Source organism: Phodopus roborovskii, unplaced genomic scaffold (assembly GCF_943737965.1).
Source record: "Phodopus roborovskii unplaced genomic scaffold, PHOROB, whole genome shotgun sequence".
NCBI classification, from domain to species: Eukaryota; Metazoa; Chordata; class Mammalia; order Rodentia; family Cricetidae; genus Phodopus; species Phodopus roborovskii.
The window spans coordinates 56396063-56418333 of record NW_026126511.1 but is presented as its reverse complement, the minus strand read 5'-3'; the positions used below and the strand labels follow the sequence as shown (position 1 = coordinate 56418333).

The following is a 22271-nucleotide window of genomic DNA, read 5'->3' as shown; positions in this document are numbered from 1 at the left end:
GCTTGCCAGGAAAGTACTTTTTTGACTTAGCTATCTCCCCCCAAAGCATTGTAAATACTTTTTATGCACAGTGTTAAATTTATACTCATATAAACTGTATCAATTCATAGTACCTCTAGTAATTATAAACAATACATATATCTTGCCAAATATAGAGCAGAACTCCTGGAATCCACTTACAGAGTGGGAAGAATGATAAGCAAAAGGGTCAAGACCAGGCTACAGAAACCCACAGAGACAGCTGACCTGAACATGGACCCCAGACTGAGAGCTGGGAAACCAGCAGTGAACAGACTCAGACCCCCTGAACTCAGGTCTCAGTTAGAAGGCCTGGGCAGTCTAAGGGACCTCTGACAGGGGAACCAGGATGTATCCCTGGTGCACAAAAGGACTTTGGGAGCACATTCCACAAGGAGGGACACTCCCTTAACCTAGAGACATGAGGGAGGGCCTAAGCCCTACTCCAAATGACTTGACAGATTTTGATGATCCTTCCTGGAAGGCATCACCCTCCCTGTGGATAGAGGGGGGGATGGGATGGGAGAGGGTGTGGGGGGCATGGAAGAGAGGGAGAGGGAACTGGGATTGATGTGTAAAAAAAGAAAAAATATATAATATCAAACATATGTTATACTAAAAGTTACAATCCAGCATATATATATATATATATATATATATATATATATATATATATTTTTTTTTTTTTTTTTTTTTTTTGAGACACAATTGTACTAAGTTGCCTGGGCTAACCTTGAACTCATTTGATAGTCTAGGAAGATCTTGAACTTGGAATCCTACTTTGATCTCCCAAATAGTAGTGATTACAAACCTGTACTACTCACCAAGCCTGGCTCAAGAGATTTATCCTCATTTAGGAAAAGTGTGGAAAGTGTTATTGTATATAGCCTAAGAATACAGAACAGGACTGGGGGGGGTAGCTCAATGGAAGAACACTTGCCCAGTATTGTGAGACCGTGACCATGGACTCAAACTCCAGACTAGAGGATATCTGGAGGATATATCCCCCACCCACCACACACACACACACACACACACACACACACACACACACACACACAGAAAGAGAGAGAGAGAGAGAGAGAGAGAGAGAGAGAGAGAGAGCTGTTATTCCAGTCAGTGAAGGGACAAAAGAAAAGAATAGAATCTGTAATAAAGGGTTTGAAAATTAAAATGATACCACAAGGCAGAGCCTGTATTGGGATGGGATGGGATGGGGATGTAAACTTGCTCATGAGTCAGGAAGCCTTCCTGAAGAGGAAAATGAGAAACAGCCACTTGTCCCGAGCAGAGAGAATTCTGGGTAGGGACAGATGAGCAAAGCCCCGGGCGAACAGAAACAGGAGGCATCTGAGCTGGAGGAACAGGAAGCATCTTAACCCAAGGTCTCAAGGTTAGTGTGATGGGTTGGACTTTCATAAAGACAGGCTAATGACACTGACTCATAAAGGTGGGTCCCAATCCAGGTAATGTGTCATGATCCCTTCAGCTCTCCATGGGCCAGGACTGAGTGAGTTTCTCAGTCAAGTTAGCTGTGGCTCAGCCTAGGCTGGTGGTGAAAGGTGTAGGCCAATATGGGAGGCACCTGGTGGGGGGCAGGGCTACAACTGAACAAATAGATCCCAATGAGGAGGATTGTGTAAGGGAGGTCACCTGTAGATGATTCAGCTCCGCCCACACAAGGCAATCAACTATGCTAACTGACCACATTATGGTCAAATGGGGAAAAAGAAGACACTGAGGCAAGTACAGTAATCACCCCTTATCCAGAGGGTACATACTAGGATCTCCAGTGGATGCCTATGATAACATTTCTCAGGTGTCTGAAAGTTAATTATAAGACCCTGAGGCTATGCCAGGCATTGGTGGCACACACCTTTAGTTCCAGCACTCGGGAAGCAGAGGTAGGTGGATCTCTGTGAGTTCAAGGCCAGCCTGGTTTAAAGAGCTAGTTCCAGGACAGCTCCAAAGCAATACAAAGAAACCCTATCTTAAAAAAACAAAACAAAACAAAAAACAAACAAAGAGAAAAACCCTGAGGCTAGAGCAGATGAGAAATGGGAGTTCAGTCTGTGACCAAAATACAGGCTGCTATCAAAAGACCAATTCACATCTATAATGTATGTTAACATTTTAATTCAATTCCTTTTCTTGGTGTTTCTGTATCCTGTTTACAAACACAGCCAATCCAGAAGCAGCAGTGACTTCTTGAGGCCCTTCTCTTCCACAGTGTTCCCTGTTGTGGGAGAGAACCAGACAAATATAACAGTCCCCTAATGACCCAGTTAAGAACTAGGCCTCAGTTCATAAACAAAAACCAATGAATCAATCACCAATGCCCCTGACACTGGACAACTCCACCACCAGGTGATAACCAAATAAGAACAAAGTCTGGGACTTGTCCAGACTAGCCCAAGAATGGAAAAACTATAGCCTTGGCTCACCCTGCTGTACCAAACCAAATAGAAACGTACTAATATGATTGTCACTTGCTTAGGCCAATCCTAAGGAGAATGGTCACCCTGCTTTTAAAATTCCTATAGCTGTGCTTGAAAGGGGCTTACCCATCGCTCTCAGGTCGTTGCCATTTTATACAGGCATGCGTGTTCCCACATGCATGTGGTATAACAAAACACTCTAGCTGATTGCATCATGACTGGTGGTGGTCATTAGGGGACTTGTTGTGGACCCCAACATTATGCATCACCCCACTTTTTACCAATAACCAATGTAGGATCGATATAAACAATTCATTCATTCCTTCTCTATTTTTTCTTCTTTTTTTTTTTTTTTTTACTATATTAAAAAAAACTGCTCAGGGATATAGTTCAGTGGTAGATCATTTCATTATGTTTAAAGCCCTGGGATTCCATCACCCAACATTGCAGAATATAATAACAATAGTAATAATAAAAAAAATCAACAACAAATAAAGGACAATGACAATCAGTATTTTTTTGTTGTTGTTGTTTTTCAAGACAGGATTTTTTCTGTGTAGTCCTGACTGTTTTAGAACTTGCCCTGTAAACCAGGCTGGCCTCGAACTCAGAGACTGGATGCCTGTGTCACCCAAGCGCTGGGATTAAAGGTGCTGAAACGTTTCTACACCCGAGTAAGCCTCTCCCCTGATACAGCAATCCAAATCAGACAAAACCAAACCGAATTAGAAAAAGCCTACGTTTAATGGATGCAGCGATCCGGGGTGGCCTTCCAGTACCCCAGAGAGTACACGGGAAAGGGAAACAGGAGGGGATGGGGGGCAGACAGGACCACAAGTCTGTTTTCTGGGGAAGCAGTTTAAATATCCTGTGGGAGTGGTCTTGAGCATCTCTGGGGGAGGGTTCATCATTTGGCAGCTTTCAGAGATACAGCAGGGTTTGGAGGGAGATGAGGGAGGGGGCTTGGGTGGAATTTCCACTATAACATCCCAGACTCTTTGGGTGTATGGATGGCAGGGGCTGGGGTGAGGCTTTTACCTTAACCCATGCCACCACCACCTGGCAATATTTGTTATTAAATATCTAATGCCTACAACAGGCCCCATCAACCACATCGCTCTGGAGGTCAGTGGCTTAGTGAGTGAATCAGGGGAGGGAGTAGCAAGAAGGTGTTGCCTTTGGATGGGAAAAACGACCCAACAGGGGCTGCATTCTGTTTTACTACAGAGTGTAAGAACAAAAGGCACGAGAAGCAGTTTTCGTCTGCAGATGCAGTCCATGGGAGAGACTCCCCTCCCTGGAAAAGGCAGTTAGTTCTGCCTCCTGGGCACCATCAGGTGACATTCCTGGATTCTAGATAAACTTGTGCTTCCAGGCTCCTTTAACCGGTTAGAAAAACCGGTTCCCTCCCCAAATTACAAGCTTAAATAAAACCTCTAACATTTGTTTACTTTATATGATTTTACCCTTTAAAAAATTATCTCTTTACAATGAAAAGGGAAAGCAAACCACCATTTGTTTTCCAAGAGCCGCTTGGTAGAGCGGCTGCCAGCCAGTCTTGACCTGCTCTGCAGTTTGTTCTGTTTGGCTTTGTTGTTTCATAGATGCTAATTTTCCTACTTCAGACCAGTTTTCTCAAGAGGCTCCTTTCTCTTAGGGTGCCATTCCTACTTTCTGATCTTTCCACTGACATATTGATATATTTGTCCCACTAGTCTATCCCATTAGTGCAGAGATTCTAAAAGAAATGTACAGGAAATCCTACTTGTTTTAAATGAATAGAGCACCCCGACCCAACCCCTTAGCCAGTCATTGTGAAGATAAATTGAGATTCTGTGGAGCGCAGCATTTCAGCTCTAGAATTTACTGGGGTTTCTTTGTGTGATGGTTGTTTATTTTGAGGTTTACAAAATGGAGTTTCTTTTCTCAATTCCGTCCTTTAAACAAAGGCATATGACCCCATGCTTGCCAGGGTGGTGTCCACTTCAGAGGAGAGATGATGCACTGTAGAGAAAAGTCATAGTTACGAGGAAGCTATCAATCCAGGACAGGATGTAGTGCAGGCAGCAAGACGTAGTACAAGAAGATGAGGTAGAGGACTGGGTGAGAAAGGAAGATCAATGAAAGTAGTTCATATGGAATTCCATAAGGAAATCTGTGACTTGCTAATTAAAATTTTAAAATTTCAAACAATAAGAGAGGAATAAAAATAGAAGTAATACTTTTTAAAGGGACATGCTCCAGGGCTTGTCCCTACAAGCCTTATCAAACATCACTATGTCATGTTATTGGTATCCTCTGCTGTCACAGCCAGCAAGGAATACAACTTGATATTGCCAACTACAGATTATGAGGGAGTCCCTCAAAGCCTGAGGTGGATCTATTCAGCAGGGACCTTGACTTGCACCTTGGAAGAGAATTCCAGGATGAGTCATGGTGTGGCATGTTAAATTATTGAAAGGCAGCTGTAGAGAGAGGTTTGGTCAGACCTTGGGGAGGACTGTGTTTATTCCTGATGAGGGGGCATCTTTGTCTCCCATGTGTTGAGAACATATAAAAATGCAGGGTGGGGGTGTTAGAGCTGTTTTCTGTTGATGTCTTTGTCAGAAGGGGTTGATCTGAGTCCATTTAGGAGTGTGTCCTCTGGTCTTAACTTGATTGGCTGCAATTGATCAGGTGATTGCTGTTTTGTATTCCTAAAGAGATTTGGGAAACAACTATTAGGTGCTGGAAGCAGATGATTTGGTTACAGAGTAAAACTGAGAGATTTCCCAGATAGTTTGAGGGATGGGAACAAACAGAGGTGGCAGAAGGTAGGCACAGAGCTGACTCAGGGTGACAGTGACTGGTCCCATTGCTAGGACTGTTGCACCAAAATGAGCAGGCAGAAGTGGCAGAGAACTACAGAGCATCAAAGAAAGGCAATGGGAGAGAAATAAAAGCAATGTAAAGAGCTCTACCTGTCCTGGGATGAAAGGGATGAAGATCCCTTTCAGCTAGAGTTTCTCCATAGCATCTGAAAGATGCCTTTTGCAGATGTATCAGGAACAAATGGAGTTGTCATAGGCAACAGCTATTGGAAGGGTTGGTGGAGCATTTTTGGGGGTGGGGGTGGGGTATAGGATGAAGTCCAGCAAGTAAAACATTTAAAAGACAGGGTACAAACATAAGCATATGGATAATAAGGAGGAAAGAGTGATCAAGGGGAGGGAACCAGAAGCCCATACACAGGAGGAGGCTCATGGTTGAATTTTTTTCTCATCCCCATCTCTAGGACCTGTTTCATACCAGTTAGGGTTTGTTGGCCTGGAAGCAGCACTCTCACTGAAGAGAGCACAAATCCCACCTTTAGCAGCAGTCAGATTCACACGCCTTTTTAATGTAATTAATTAAATAATCAATTAATCTATTTATTTTTAATTGACTTTAGCAGTCCAGGAAGTATGTTAAGCTGATCTGAGCTGGTGAGACAGAGAGGTTAACTGAAGTAAAGGAGGCTTCAATGCAGCTGCTTTAGTCCCGAGTCCTCAAAACAATGTCCAGAGTAGCAGGAAGAAGGCTGAGCTGGGTGGCCCATGGTCCATTAGTTCCCTTGTAGAGGTCATCCAGACTGGTTTTTATGGGTTTGGAGGTGTTGCTCTCTCAGCAACTGCTTCAAGGCTGATGGAAGTGTGACCCAGGGGACAATCACTTAGAGTGTCTCAGAAGGGGGCCCACCCAAGGGGCTGTGATAAAACTTAACAGTTGACGAAGATAAATTGGCCAGAACGTAAGTTAGAAGGTAATAACTGTACAGCTTTGTGGGGGAATGTTAAGAGACAAAGTTGCATGAGGAAAAGTTTTACATCAAGATTAACATGAGTTAAATGCCACTATTGTACAGCTGGCTGGGCCATGTACCAGAGTTCTGTAGCAGGAAAGGGTAATGAATTAGCTGTTTGTTACATCAGATGCCTGCACAGCACCTGGAAGCCTTGTAAAATAAGTCAGTTAAAGTTATCATCTGAGGAATAAATCTGAACAGAAAGTTGTGAAAAGTAAGGTAAATTGGAGAGGATGGAGTTAAATCCATCCACAGAAAAAGCCTCCTTGAGAAATTCCCTGCTTGGCACAAGCTGATTCTGCTCCAGCCAAGGAACCATAAACAGTTCCAAGGAGCACTCAAACTGTGCCCACCCCGTCAAAGTGACCCCATCTGGGTGGTCAGGCAATAACTAATTTGGTAAATAACATCTTCTTGCCACAACTCTCCTTGTGGGCAATCGTTAGTAACAATTTTGAAATTCCCCTAATCCCCAGGTCAATGAATCCAAAGGTTACCTGATAGAGTCCTGTTCTCCTCTAAAACCCCTAAGTTTTTATTTTCCATATTTCTGTTCATATTCTAGTCTTCCTCAAACCCACCAGCATGACCCATTAAAGCTCTACTTATAGCATTTTAGGGTTTCTATAGCTCATAGTTACAAACTCTTTTATATTCCCCCACATACTAGTTCAGGACTATGAACTATGTAATCAGGTTTGCCACAGCAATGACTAGTTTCTATATCAATTTTCCTAATTCCTTTTCTCATAGCTGTGAACAACTACTTGGTGAGAGGCAACATCAGGAATGTTTCATTTGGGCTCACAATTTAAATGGAACACATCCCTCATGATGGTAAAAACATTGCAGAGGACGCTTCATGGCAGTGGAGAGCAGACAGCAACTTCCTGCTCACATCTCAGCAGGGTGGAAAATAGAGGCTCAGGCTAGAACAATGTGTAGGCTGTCTGTTCAACCCCAGTGACCTACTTCCTCCAGCCAGGCTTTCATTCTTGAAGGTCCCACAGCCTACCAAAACAGTGCCACCAGCTGGGGACCAAATATTTAAACACATAAGCCTGAAGGGACATTTCACATTCAGATGACAGCATATGGGAAGCATATGGGTTGACATAATATGGCAACCATCTTCGGGAACTATTAACTCACATAAAACAAAGGCTGATGGAAGAGAGAATTGTGAGTTCTGAAATGAAGCATGCAAACAAGGACAAAGATGACTGTAGGGAAAGTTGGGGGGAGAGCTGGAGACTTAAGAACAGCTGTCAGCAAACAGTACAGGGTTGAAATAGGGTGTTAGGGCATTGTTTTCATGAAGATGAGATAGGCTAGTGAATGCCTGAATGAGTGTTTTTAGGAAAGTCTTATCAATTCAGGTACAAGTTTTATTTTCCTTTATGATGAAAATGAGGGGGTGGGAGGAGATAAGAAGAGAACCACTAGAAAAAGAAAGGGGGTGGGGAGAGGCTAAAAATACCATTTCCCAGGCTGGAGGTGCTGTGTACAGATTGGCCCCTTGCCTAGCATGTTTGAGGCACTAGGTTCAGTGCTGGCAGCATACACACATGTTCCCATTTGCCTTGTGAAAACAGAGAGTGAGCCTGATCATGTTGTGACATGGCCACATCACCCTAAGTTTTAGTACTTCCATAAGATCTCCTCTTTCCGGTAGATATTGGAAGATAACTACCATGACTTCATCCTCTCTTTGAAGCTCTAACTACAGTTGGTACCAGCTCTGTCTGAATATTAGCCAGGACTGGTGAAGCAAATTTAATGACATATCCTGACTAGAGCTTGGGAGGTCAGGATGGCATTTGCAACAAAACTAGCAGCCATAGACACCAGGGCACAGTACGAGAACAGAGCAGTGAAGTGTTTTTATCCCTTTATGACGATGAACAGTCTTCCCTCCACAGAGAAGGGCGGGTGTGAGAAAGAGCAGGTGTGTGCTGCCTCTGTAGGTGTGTGTTCAGAATCAGGAACACGCCCCCTGGTAGGAATGCCTGGCACTCAAGAGGTGTGCAACCAAGGATGGTAGGACAGCGTCTGGAGACATGTCTCAGACAATAGGCTATTTTCTATTGAAAGCCAACTCCAGTGCTTGCTTTAGCAGCACATACGCTATAACTGGAACAATACAGAGACGATTATGACCCCTGAACAGGGTGACATTTCCTACTTATTGTTTACACCACTTACCCTGGTGGGGACAAACAGAAGGTGTGCCCCCCCAAGAATGAGTTGCAGAAGGAACAACAGTGGCTGCCATGTTAGAGAGTTCTGCAGGGATGTGAGGAATAGCCTAAGTGGAAGCCAAGCCTTTGCTGCCCCACAGAATGGCTCACAGGGATAATGTCTGTCGGCCTTGCAAGGTCACCTCCCCAAGTTTTGGTTAGAACTCCCAGAGCTCAATATGAGGGACAGTGTTTTCAGGAGAGGCACTACAACCCTGGTGATCTTCACTGACTCATTATAAAAGCAAATGGATGCTAGAAAAGCGTCTCAACTCTTCTCCAAGCCATCTATGTTATCTGCTCATAAATAAATAAAATAAAATAAAAAATGAATAAATAAAAGTAATTGCAGTTTGGAAATCAGAATACCCAGGGCTCTTTCTCAACCAAGTAAAGTCAGGGTAATTCTTTGCCTTGGCTTCACCATCTTTAAAAAAAGGATGATTGGGAGAGGACTTGAGGACTTCTAAAAGTCCTTCCTATCCCACTAATTTCTAATTTTCAAGAAAGAAAAGTCAATCATTTCTGGAAAGAGTTGGGTTATCTGCCTTCTCCAGGATATTTATGGAAAATGACCTGTACCTTTTTTAAAACTATTCCTTTGAGAATTTCATGCATTAAAATTATATTTTTTCATATCACTCCCCTCCAGAAACCAAGTAGCAAGTGTAAATATTATGAGTCCAGTGCCACCTGGTGCACTTGGAGACTATGACATGCTGGTTGGTATGTTCTCCCTACTGCCTACCATCTGGTGGTGTATAGAAAAACAGTATATGAGTATAATAAGAACATTAAACTGACACTAAATACATGCATTTATAATAATGTTACTACCTGCTTTTTTAATAAAAAATGGTAAACACAAAGTTATATTAAAGATAAAACCAAAGGTAAAATCCTATTATGGAATCAATCTCTCCCTCCCTCCCCCTTCCCTCCCCCATCTCCTTCTCTTCCATCCTCTCCTCTGATCTCTCTGTGTGTATATATGTGTGTATGTGTGTGAGTATTTGCTTAAATATGTATATATGTACTTTGAGATTGTATTACACCAATATATAAAGGATAAGTCAAAATTCTTGACCTTGTCTGTTCAAATTATTGTGTCCTTATAGTTTTTTTTATTTTGTTTGTTTGTTTTGCTATTTTTAAGATAGACTCTCACTAGGTAGCCCTGACTGTCCTGGAACTCATCATGTAGACCAGGCTGGACACAAACTCGTAGATATCTGCCTACCCCAGCTTCCTAGTTGCTGGAATCAAAGGCATGAACTACCAAGACCAACTTACATTTTGTGTTTTTTTGGGGGGGGCCTGGCACCCCCCTTCTCACCTAAGGAAAGTCCAAAAATAAATTTAATTTTAAAGTGAAGATAATGAAATTCATGTAAGATATTTATGTAATAAATGTCATGGAATATGGAATAAATTATGGAAGATAATAAGGTGAATGTTTATCATGAAAGAATTACTTAAAAACAAGCCGGGTAGTGGTGGTTGGTGCCTTTAATCCCAGCACTCAGGAGGCAGAAGCAGGCAGATCTCTCTGTGAGTTCAAGGCCAGTCTGGTCTACAAGGTAAGTTCCAGGACAGGCTCCAAAGTTACACAGAGAAACCCTGTTTCAAAAAACAAAACAAAACACCAGAAATTTTATTGAAAATACCACAGAAAACTAAAGCATCTCTAAGTAAAAGATATAAACAAAAAAAATCTGAAAAGTAACAGCCCAGAAGAGTATCTTAGTGATGGAATTTAGAATAAAGAAAGATTGTCCCATATCTATAAGAACAAAAAGGACCAAGAGGTGGGACTACAAAGCCAAAATGAGTAATAAACATAAGAAGTTCCATCTGCACTAAACCAATCACTAGAGAAATTTGAGTAAATACCATAAGGTAACCTTATATCATAGCCATTGAATTCTTTTTATTAAAAAATAATATAAAAACCAAATGACTGCTGACCCAAGCATTTTCATGGAAGGCTCTACTATAGTGGGAGCAAGCAAAAAATGTGTCAATCTTGTATACCCTTTAGTTCAGACAAACACTCCCCTGGTAATCTAGAATATTTATTTGTCGCCAGGTGGGCTTGGAACTTGAAATAATGAACTTTGTGTAATGGAGTAATTCAGGATAAGACAAGGCGAGAGACAGACAAAGAGGCAGAAACACAGAGAGGCAGAGAAAGATGGTGAACTGTCTCCTCCACACATCCTGCCACTTTGACCCTACTATTCCTCACCATGGGCAGAGTCAGTGGCACAAAGAACTATGGACTAAAGTGTCTGAAACCATGAGCCAAATACATATTTTATATTTCACTTGTAATCTCAAGTATTCAGGTCACCACCACACAAAAGCAAATGGTACAATAAATAAATAAATAAATAAATAAATAAATAAATATCTACACTACAATATTACTGTGAGTATATAGAATACGAAAAACCCCACAATTTTCTTTTAAGGAATGATACTTTAACATACAATTTCTCAATAACAATAGAAATAAGAAGTCATGTAATGTTATTTGAGAAAATAACTTAGACTTTAGGGTCACTGAGCAACTGATCAAGCATAAGAATGAGAGAAAATTCCTTTTCATGAAAATAAAAACTGACCCCATTCACCAGTAACAAATCCTAAGAATTTCCTCAAAGAAGAAAACTTATCCTAAGTGAAAGGTACAAGGGAGAATAAAAGAGTAGCCAACATGTCAGTATATTCTAGCAGATATAATAAAACTAGACAACCTAAAACTAAATTATTTCTTAAACTGGTTGGAAGGTACATGGGCATTTACACTTGTACTCTTCACTTCCTTATTTTTAAGGATAAAACATGGAAACAATTTTAACGGCAGAGGGAAGAGAGTTCCAGGCTGAAGTTCCTGAGGCTGGAAAGAACTTTATTTACTGTTGTGAGATATCTGTACACTGTGTGCAGATGTATTGCTGTGATTGGTGCAATAAAAAGCTGAATGGATAGCTAGGCAGGAGTTATCAAGAGACCTCTGGACAAAGAGAGAACTCCAGGAAGAAGAAAAGCAGAGTCACCAGCCACACATGGAGAGGAAACAGGAGGTGCAAGATGAAAGAGAGGTAACGCCACGTTACAGAACACAGATTTGAAGATATGGCTTAACTTACGTTATAAAAACTAGTTAGGAACAAGCCTAAGCTAAGGCCAAGGTTTTATTATTAATAACAAGTCTCTGTGTCATTATTTGTGAGCTGGTGGCCCAAAGAAAGATCTGACTACAATCTACCTACCAAACTGAGAAGAACAGTGTGTCTGGGGAAATGAGACTAGAGAGAAAAGCAGGGTTCAAATTCATAAGACTTTATCAGTCATTGGCAATAAAGGGTTCCAAACAAAAGACCCAACCATTGTAGATTAACCATTAAGACAATACCTCTGCTTTATTTGTGCATTCTTTTATTTATTTATTATTTTTGAGACCGGGTTTCTCCGTGTAGCTGTGTAGAACAGGCTGGCCTCAAACTCACAGAGATTCACCTGCCTCTACTTCTCGAGTGCTGGTATTAAAGGCGTGTGCCACCAACACCCCACTTGTACATTCTTTGTAATACCAAGCACCAATATTAGGGTCTAAATTCAAACCATTTTAGTCTTCACTAGTCCTGATTTATCCACGATTATTCAGCTTCTGAGATTGCCAAAGGTCTGATGATAGTCAGAGATACCACAGATATCCAGAAGTACCACTACACTGTACCACCTCAGAGATTCATATTTTGGCCAAAATGAATGCATTGAGATTGTTATTATTCAAATCACAAGAATCAAATAGTGGTGTGTTCCTGTTAGTTACCCCAACAGCTGTGGAAGCTCAGATGAGAGATCACCTGAGTTCAGAAGTTTGCAACCAGCCTGGGAAATGTAGTCAGACTCTGACTCAGAAAGCAAACTAATTTTGATACCTAGAGGAAGATTTTTACATGCTGAAGTGATAGCATGAGGTTCCAAAGCTCTAAAACAACCTACAAAGACTGCAATGACACCAGCTGGTAAAGAGGAAGGGGTGGATGTTTCAAATGAGGGGGAAAGAGACCAAACTTTTTTTTAAGGTAAGAATAACCAACATGCTACATACGAATATTACCTTGATGAGTATTAGGAAGCACTTAAGTTCCATTGAGAGTCAATAGAAACTACTGGATGGGTGAATGGGGACAGATTTAAACATCCATATTTCTTCCTAAAGGTAATGAGGCATAAGGATTTTTCAGTAGGACTATGCCTTGAACATTTGTTTAAAATCAGTCCATCATAAAAATTCTCAATTAGTAAAAAACTGGCTGATTTTCATACCCTTAAACTCTGGTCACTATTTTCAAAAGACAGTCTAAAAAAAGCAATCATGATCACAGTAAAATTTTTTTTTCTTGGTTTTTGAGACATGGTTTCTCTGTAGTTTCGGAGGCTGTCCTGGAACTAGCTCTTGTAGACCAGGCTGGTCTCGAACTCACAGAGATCATCCACCTGCCTCTACCTCCCGAGTGCTGGGATTAAAGGTGTGCGCCACCACCAGGCAGTCATAGTAATTTACAAGCAGATGGCACACATTTATACACTGAGGTATAATATATGCTCACTTTTACAATGTTCAGTACACATATACAAAATTTAAGTTACAAAATAGTTTACAAAAAATGCAAAAATGTCAATTGATGGTCTAGGAGGAGTGCGCCTCTGAACACAATTTTTCTTTATTTAGTTAAATTACATACCATCACATACACAACACAGAAAGGAAAAGAGAAGCTAAATACAGACTTTACTCTTTGCAGCTGAGTCGTTCCTGCCACCTCTAGGTGCTTCTTCTGAAATATTGCCGCCATTTTGCTGCCAGATTCTTTTTTCACAAAACCACTCCCATGCTTTCCTGATTATGGAGCAAAATCCAATATTCAGGATGCTCCAAAATTCTTCATACCCCTCCGAAAGTCCCACATTAGGAAACTAATACCCTCGCAGAATGACTTAAAAGTTAACTCATTTGGAGCCACTTTATCTCCCAGCCGAGGTCTCTCCTTGTGTTCTTTCTCCCTGGAATGCCTACTTCCTGTTTGCTTCTATTAGTACTCGCAGGGGTATAGGGTCTAGAAGAGACCTTGCAATGTCTTCGAAGACTTTCGGTGCTACCGTAAACCATATTTATTTCATGTCTTAAATACTGTTGATAGACACGTGCCTCTCAAGCAGGCATCTATTAGTTTGCAAATTCTTAGCATCCCAGTTGTCTTTCAAGACAAAGCCTTGCAGTCTCAGCAACTGTTAGTAATGAGCATCCCTTTGTTTGGAATTAACCGATTTCCCACAAGGGTAGCTAATTGACTTAACTGCTACAGCTACTACTGAGGTCTGGCTTGCCGCCCTGACACTGAGCAGACTGATAAGGGACCTCCTTTGTTCCAAAGACCTCATGCCCGAGGTTCCCCACGATGGAAATAATAATACACAAAGCCCATATTTGAGTTCACTAACGGTGCAACGTGGCCACTGCTGGGTAAGACCTGAAAAGCAAATTCAGGGCCTCTTTCTGGAACACAGGTGTCCCGGTTAAAAACGAAAGCCTGGCCCCAAGCAGGCACAACCGGGGAGGGACCTAATCTCTCTGCCTCCTGATTGGCTAGCTATGGCCACCAGGTTCCTATGATTGGCCCTCGCCGCAAGGGCAGCTGGGACTCGCACGTGCTGCTGCTCCTCCGCGAGAGCCATGGCGGCAGAGGCCTCGACAGCTGGGCTCGGTGCGTCTTGCTCCCACGTAGTGGGGAGTAAGAGCGGGCCGCTGGGTGCTGCGGAGGGCCAGTGCAGTCGGTGTGGAAGGACGGTGTCCGTGGCCTCCGGTGAGGAGCCCGGGGGTGGCTGGGGTCCCTGTGGGGTACGTGGGCAGGCGTCTGTGGTAGTCGTGCTGGGCCTGAGGGTCAGGTCAGGCCGCGAGAGTGAGTGAGGAGCCTGGGCCCCGGCCAGTGGCCGTGGTTGGGCCCTCGAGGTTCTCTCCACTCACCCAGGAAGATGGAGACAAAGATGCCCTTAGCTGCACTTCCCAGGCCCCTGCCAAGTCTCTGGAGCACTCCCCCTCACGCTTCCCCAAATGGTAGGCTTCCCCAAGAGCCGGCGAAGATGCCTAGGTGCTTATTAACTTATTAACTGGAGTCACCCTCCTCAAACTTTCACCTCCTTTGCTTCAAAAAAGCAATAAACAGGCCGGGTGGTGGTGGCGCACACCTTTAATCCCAGCACTCAGGACGCAGAGGCAGGTGGATCTCTGACTTCGAGGCCAGCCTGGTCTATAGCGCGAGTTCCAGGACAGACTGGGCCGTTACAGAGAAACCCTGTCTAAAAAAGAAAAACAAACAAAACCACATAAAAGAAGTGTTGCACGGTGTTGTGGTCAAGAAGGAATGGGTACTTTTTCTTGTAGGGGTAATGAGTAGACTGAAAAGTTCTTTAAAAAAAAAAAAAAAAGAAAAAAGGTGCAATTTATTTTAAAGCACTGCTTGGGAAACTGTAGTGTCCTTTGTGATTGTTGTGGTTTGGATTTTGTTTTTGTTTTGTTTTGTTTTTGAGGAGATTGTACAGAGATTTTGTTCTTTGTTCACCATGCCTCTATTAAGCTCATTTACAGTCTGCAAAAATGAATTTTTAAGCCCAGGTTATTTTAATGTAACTTAAGTATTTAGAGGACTTTAACAGGAATAACGTGTTCAATCTGAACTCCTGGAATGACTGAAAGGTCTCGTTCATTTACATGTTTGATGTTTATACTTTAAAATCAAGGGTCAGAGAAGTTTTGCAAGATGGACACCATTTAGGAGACAGTTGCATTTTCAGTGGGAGTAACAACTCTATGGAGACATTTGTTTTTCAGTACAAGGAGCAGAGCCCAGATCCGTGCACATGCCAGGCAAACTAGCTGCCATGCTCTAGCCCCCTAGTTAGGATTACAGGCTTGCACCGCTTACAGGCTTGCACCGCTAGGCCTCGCCCTATTTGGAGTTTTGATTAATTCTTCAGTTAGAAAATGTCCATTTTAAGGTGAAAATTATTACAAAATAAGGTTCTTAAGCATAACCTTTTTAAAGCTAGTGATTTGTGCATTTGGAAATTCTCAACTGGCAAAATAGTTAGGCTTTGTAAGCTGAAGTGTATTATAGGTCAATTTGTACAGTATCAGAAATTTTATAAAAACAGTTGAAAATTTTTATTACTTTGGTAATATTACTTCTGAAATTTAAATGACTTTAAAATCCTTCTCCCAAATATCAGCTTGATGGAAAATTAAAATACTTTAATAAAAAGTCATGTTAATGAAATTGTATAAATTGTTCTAGCAAATCATGTGCCAACTTTAGTTCCCTTAAATTATTTTCTATGTATGGCTTTTTTGCCTGTATTAAAATATAACACCCTTGTACCAAGTTTTAGTTTGCTGAAAAGTTACTTTACTTTTCTTTACATTTTATTATGTATTTTTATGTATGCTGCTCTGTCTTCAGGAACACCTCCATGCCAGAAGAGGGCCCCAGCTCCCACCATGTGGGTGCTGGGAATTGAACACAGGACTTCTGGACAGACAGCCAGTGCTCTTAACTGCTGAGCCATCTCTCCAGCACCCTAAAATATTTTTTAAAATGTCAAACTAATGAAATTATTATAATTTAGCAAGAATTCCATAAATGTGGTTTAGCAAAACAAGGATTTTATTTTGTTTTGCCTGTGTGTATCCCCATGAATCCCATGTGTGTCTGGTGCCTGAGGGAAAAAGCTGGCGCTTAGTTGTAATTCTCTTGGGCTTACTTGCCAGCTAGCCTAGGCTATTTGACATGCTTCAGGTCAGTTAGAGACCCTATCTCAAAAAAACAAAGGGGCCTCCTAAGGAACCGAAGGTTGTCCTCCAGCCTCCACATACACCCACACACATGAATACTCACACTCACAAAAATAGTGAAGTAAGATAGCACTCTATTTTAAAGTTAACGTAACTTTTTAAAAGTTTATTATAAGCTTCAAATTCTACGTAGTACATTTAAATATTTTAAAATTATATATATACATATATATAGAGAGAGGGGGTAAGAGAGACTGTGTGTGTGTGGTGCATGAATGCACATATGCATGTATTTGAAAGCCAGAAGTTGCAAGGGTTCTTATTCTTCTATTATGTAGGTTCTGGGGATTAAAGTCAAAGTCATGAGGCTTAATAAAGCACACTCTTGCCCACTGAACCGTCTTGCTGACCCAAAATTAAATCTTGGCATCTTGATACTATATTTTCAAATTGAGATTATGGTACTTTTCACAAATATTAGGTTTACAAGAATAATCTTAGTGTGGGTTGTGTGTATGAAAATAATAGCATTTGGCTTCTAATCTGGTTTCCATCCTTGGCAACATCTTAGATTACTGATTTCCATCCTTGGCAACATCTTAGATTATTATGAGAAGATTCTTGACAGTATTTCATTTCAACCTTTCCTAACCCTTTCATAAGATAGGGAATACAAATTAGCCAAGGGTAGTGTTACCAAACAGAATGAAAATTGGGCATGAAAACAGAGGATAGAGTCTGGATTAAACTTTTTATATTTTTGGTTGTAAACCTAGCCTTTAACAGCTAAGCCATCTCTCCAGCCCATGGATTAAAATTTTTAATTACCCAAATTACCAACACATTTTTCCTTTTTTTTTTTTTTTTGGTTTTTTGAGACAGGGTTTCTCTGTATTGTTTTGGATCCTGTCTTGGAACTAGCTCTGTAGACCAGGCTGGCCTTCAAACTCAGAGATTTGTCTGCCTTTGCCTCCTGAGTGCTGGGACTAAAGGTGTGTGGCACCAATGCCTGATGACATTTTTCCATCTTTAGGTTGGACATGATATTTACAAAGGTCAAATGAAATATGTCAGAACACTATGTATGATTGTAAGACATGGCAAATTCATAGTTTTATAGGTTCAAAACTGGATTCTTGCAAACATTATATAGCTAGATGATTTTGCTTCCTTATATTTCTCCCCTCCCCCATTTTGATTTCAATAGTTTCTCATAAATGTTATTTTAGTAAGTCAGCCAATCTAACTAAACTAGGTATCTTATCATATAATAGAATACTTTTTGAATTTGCCCTTTGATGGGTAACTATTCCCCATTAGACATGAACAAATTGTAGAATGTTTAATTGATGAAATTTCATCAATAGGTCATCACCATGAGTTTCAGTGTGGACATGCCTTTTGTGAACAGTGCCTATTAGTAACTCAAGAGTGTACCAAGAGCAAATGTCCTGATTGTGAGGTAAGTTTTCTAATCTTTCATATTGAATACATGCTCATATTACAGATAAAAAAAATGTTAGACAACTAAAATGTTTCTAATCAGAAGCTAGAAACATATTTTGACTGCCTAGTCCCTGAATAAAGAAGCATTAACAAGAGATAAAACTGTTCATGGGCCAGGAAGATGGGTCTTCAGGTAAAAGCATATGAGGTGCAAGCCTGAAGACCTGAGTTTGCATACCCCAAAGCCATGTCAAAGATATATGTGTACTCTCACATACATGTACACATGCACCTAAGACATAAACATCCATAAAAAGAAGACTTTTCTGTCCATTTTATAGTTTTCAAAGTAATGAAGAAAGATTAAAGTCATACATATTGCCCTCATATTTTTGACTCTTGGGAGACATTGGTGAAAAACTTAACCTCTTTTATTTATATCAGCAGTGCACTATATTCCTTTCTAAAATCCTTCCCCATTTTCTATGCCAAAATCATGTAGACTTGGAACTCTTCTTCCTTCATCTTTGTGTTGTAATGTGTAGAGACATTGTACTGTAAAAAGACAGAAGCAAAACAACTGCCAAATGTTCATTTTTACACCACAAGTACTAAGTCTATAGCAATTCAACTAGGGCTAAAGTCCTTCAGCCCTTGAGAGTGAGAGCGAATCAGTGTTTAGCATTTAGGACAAATACAGTTTGATTTCTATAATATGTTCCACAGAATTGACTGTAAACTTCTGTAAACTTACTATTCTACTGGAGATATGAGTTAGATTTATAACCGTTGTTTCCCCTGAAAGCGTAGCATTTAATATGGAGTAAGATATAGATGGACTTATTTGGTCAGCCTCATCTGCGCTTCTGCATTTATGAGTTTGAAATAATGCGTGCTTTTTTATATCATGATTTTAAAAGTCACAGCTGAATAATATAAAAGTACTCTACAAATTTCCAGGGCATTAAAATATGCTTTCAATATTTAGTCATAGATTTGTTGGCTTCTAAGTTATGTACCATACACCTATATATGCTATAATTTGTGAATGCTTTAGTTCAACAAATATCTGCTGTTTTGTCTGCTTTGGAATTACAAGTGATGCTCTTTATTGTGAGAAATTCCTATATACTTTGATTTTTATGACACGGAGTTCTTCAGATGTAGAGGTTATATAAGACAAAAAGTCACTCATCTCCCGTGATAATGGATGTAGATTCTGACAGGTTCATTCTTGGAATGGAAGAAGGATACATGAGGAGAAAAGGAAGGAAAGGCCTTTGTCCCAAGTGATATTGTCTTTTTGTTTGTTTGTTTTTTGAGACAGGGTTTCTCTGTATTGTTTTGGAGTCTGTCCTAGAATTCACTCTGTGGACCAGGCTGGCCTCAAACTCACAGAGATCTGCCTGCCTCTGCCTTCCAAGTGCTGGGACTATTCCCGGTGTGATATGTATCTTATTCTAAGGGTTTTGAATGACATAGTATCTAGAATGTATTTAAAAATAATGGCTTTAATTCTAGGGTTGTGATAAATCTACTTTGAAACATTTAGAACATTACTTTTATTATTAATTTGGGAAGAATGTGAACTGCCCCATATTTTTCTCTGTACTCCCATCCCTAAGACCCAGTGATCAGGTTTATATTCAGATTTTTGATATTTGCTAAATCAGCCCTATTTAAAAGTTCTCTAGGAAGCTTTCCTGAAACTGGTAGCCATTCCTTTTGTATTAGTACCAAGTACTTATTAGGAATAATATATATATAGTTAATTGGTATTACTTTGTTCTTCTGGATTTAGGTGAATAAGTGCTTACATTTATTTTTCCTAGTTGTATTTTTTTTCCTAATGCCCATGCCTACTTTTGATTTGTAGTAGTTAATTATTGATAATAACCACTATATAATTTTATACAGCAAAGTAATAGATTTTTGTGTGGTTATAGGATTATACAGAGAGCACTCTAGAAATACTGACATTTTCTTGACCTTTAAACTACTTTCGAAATATGTTAGTTCAAGGCAAAAAGATAGGTCATCCAAATAAATAATCAGTATATATTATTAAAGTGCCATGTGATTACAAATGTCACTATATAAAAACTTCCAATATAGTTGGTTGTGCTGGTATATGCATGCCTTTAATTGTAAATGGAGTTCTTAATTGGTCTAACTAATAAAATCCCAAATCCCAGAGTCAGATACAGAGAAAAATGCTGAGAGATCAGAGAAGAGCAAGCCACCACCTCACCTTACCTCCTTAGAATCTCTGCAGACCAGAGAGCGAGTTCCTGTTTCTCTGTGCTTATATCCTGTTTCTGCCCAGCTACTTCACTTCCTGTCTGTCTGTCATAGAAGACTTCTAGACTTCTATGTTTAGCTAGTGGCAAGCTCCATTCTCTGATCTCCAGATAGGCTTTATTTGTACAAGCAAGATATCACCACATTTAATCCCAGCATTCTGGAGACAGAGACAGGCCTCTTTTGAGTTTAAGAACAGCTTGGTCTATAGTGAGTTCAATATCCAGGGCTATGTAGTGAAACCCTGTCTCAAAAATAAATAAATAAACCAGAAGAAATTTTAGGTAATTTATTGTCTTGGACAAGAAAGCTTTGTTAGATACATCACTGGGATGAGAATCCTAGAAGAAATGTGTTAAAGTTGACTTATTTGTAATCAAGTAGGGAGAAAAAAAGACTTAAAAGTAGATAAATGACTATTGGAGAAGAGGGAAGAGGCCAGAGGGAGGGAAGATAGAAGTGTAATGAGGGGGGTGTGTCTGAGTGAGTACAATCAAGGTACATAATATGCATATATGAAAATGTCACAGTAAAACCATTGTTTTGCATATTTAGTATATACTCATTTATGAGCAACAAAATTAATATAAACAAAATTTAAAGATAAGATATGAGTGGCAGGGGCTAGAGAGATTGCTCAGCCATTAAAAGTACTTGTTCTTGCAGAAGACTGAGGTTCAATTCCTAGCACTCACATGGTGGCTTACAACCATCTCTAACTTTAGTTTTTAGGGGATCTAAACTTCCCCTTTTGGCCTTTACACATCCCAAGCATGAACATGGTACATAAGTATATATGCAGGCAAAACAATCACATATATATATATATATATAAATATATATATATGCACATATGCATTTATCTAGTAACGTGTTATTAAATATAGTTGCATTTTAAGTTAGGATACTTTATACAATTTTAACTGAAATCTTACATCATTGCATTTAACATTTTCTCAGGCTTTCTAGGAAAAAAATCCACTATCAAGTCTGCTTTTGGTTACAGTAACCTTTTACTAAGAAATGATAAGCTTAAGTAAGATTAACAAGAGATGGAATTTCACAATTAAACAGAAATATGCTTGAAAATATCATTTAGTCCAGTGTGGTTTGTTAATAGTAACATTTTTCTTACCTGAGTGAGTAATACATAGATAGGTAGTACATTTTACTTAGAACCTTGGAAGAGGGCCTGGAGAGGGATGAGTTAGCTGTTATTGGCACATGCTGTTCTTGGTTTAGCTCCCAGCACCCATGTTGGGCAGCACAGTTATTTATAACTCCAACTCCAGGGGGATCCATGTCATTCACAGGTACCTTCACTCACATGCACAGACACACAAATACAAATAATTTTTTAATTAAATATAAAGTTTGAGGAAAAAAAAATCTTTACTTAAAACAACTCTTCCATACCAAATACTTTCACAATGACAGTTAGTGGCATCTAACAGTGTGCATTATCTCTTAGCAACATTGACCTGTTCTTGTGAAAGTCCACTATAATGGACATAAAATAAAGCAATTTTAATTAATACAAAGTTTGCACAATTTCTCAAACCCATTCCCATTTTCCAAAAATCCTGTCAGCAAGTTTGTTATTGTTAGTTCCAAAAGAAATTCACATTTGTAATTGTCATGTTCACTTTAATGTTTGACCATTTGATGGGGGGAAAGGTTCCTCCTTGTTAAATTACAGTTGCTACCATGGAAATTTGAAAACCCTGAAATGGAGTGAATTTTCATGCATCATACATGTGACTTACCAGTTGTTCCCCTTTGAGTGTCCTTAACAGAGCCTTTGCATATCTTCTCTTGAAGTTGTCTTTTCTCTTTGTGCAATGGATTAACACTGTCTTGTGTAAATAGAAGACTATTGGAGGTCTTCTCTACCTCTAACATTTATTTGTTTTCTTCTTCATGGCTTACAGGACTTTAAAAAACAGACCTTTCTATATCTCAGTCATAAATATATGTATGTTTTAGTACTTACATTATAAATAGCATATATTTAGGGCTAGAGAGGTGGCTCTGAAAGTAACAGCATTTGTGGCTCAAGCTTTATGCCCTAAGTTTAGAACCCACATTGGAAGGAGGGAACCAACTCTTGAAAGTTGGCTCACAAACACCTATACATGTAC

General features: G+C 40.0%; 1 protein-coding gene across 1 annotated transcript in view; it reads left to right on the top strand.

Moving 5' to 3' along the window:
* The first annotated feature begins 14268 nt into the window (after nucleotides 1–14268).
* The window catches only part of Rnf17 (ring finger protein 17), a 108849-nt gene continuing 100846 nt past the window's right edge, over nucleotides 14269–22271 (top strand). The window contains exons 1-2 of the mRNA XM_051195628.1: nucleotides 14269–14398; nucleotides 17751–17845. Of these exons, the coding sequence (XP_051051585.1) occupies nucleotides 14269–14398; nucleotides 17751–17845 (225 nt within the window). The remainder of the gene's footprint in view (nucleotides 14399–17750; nucleotides 17846–22271) is intronic.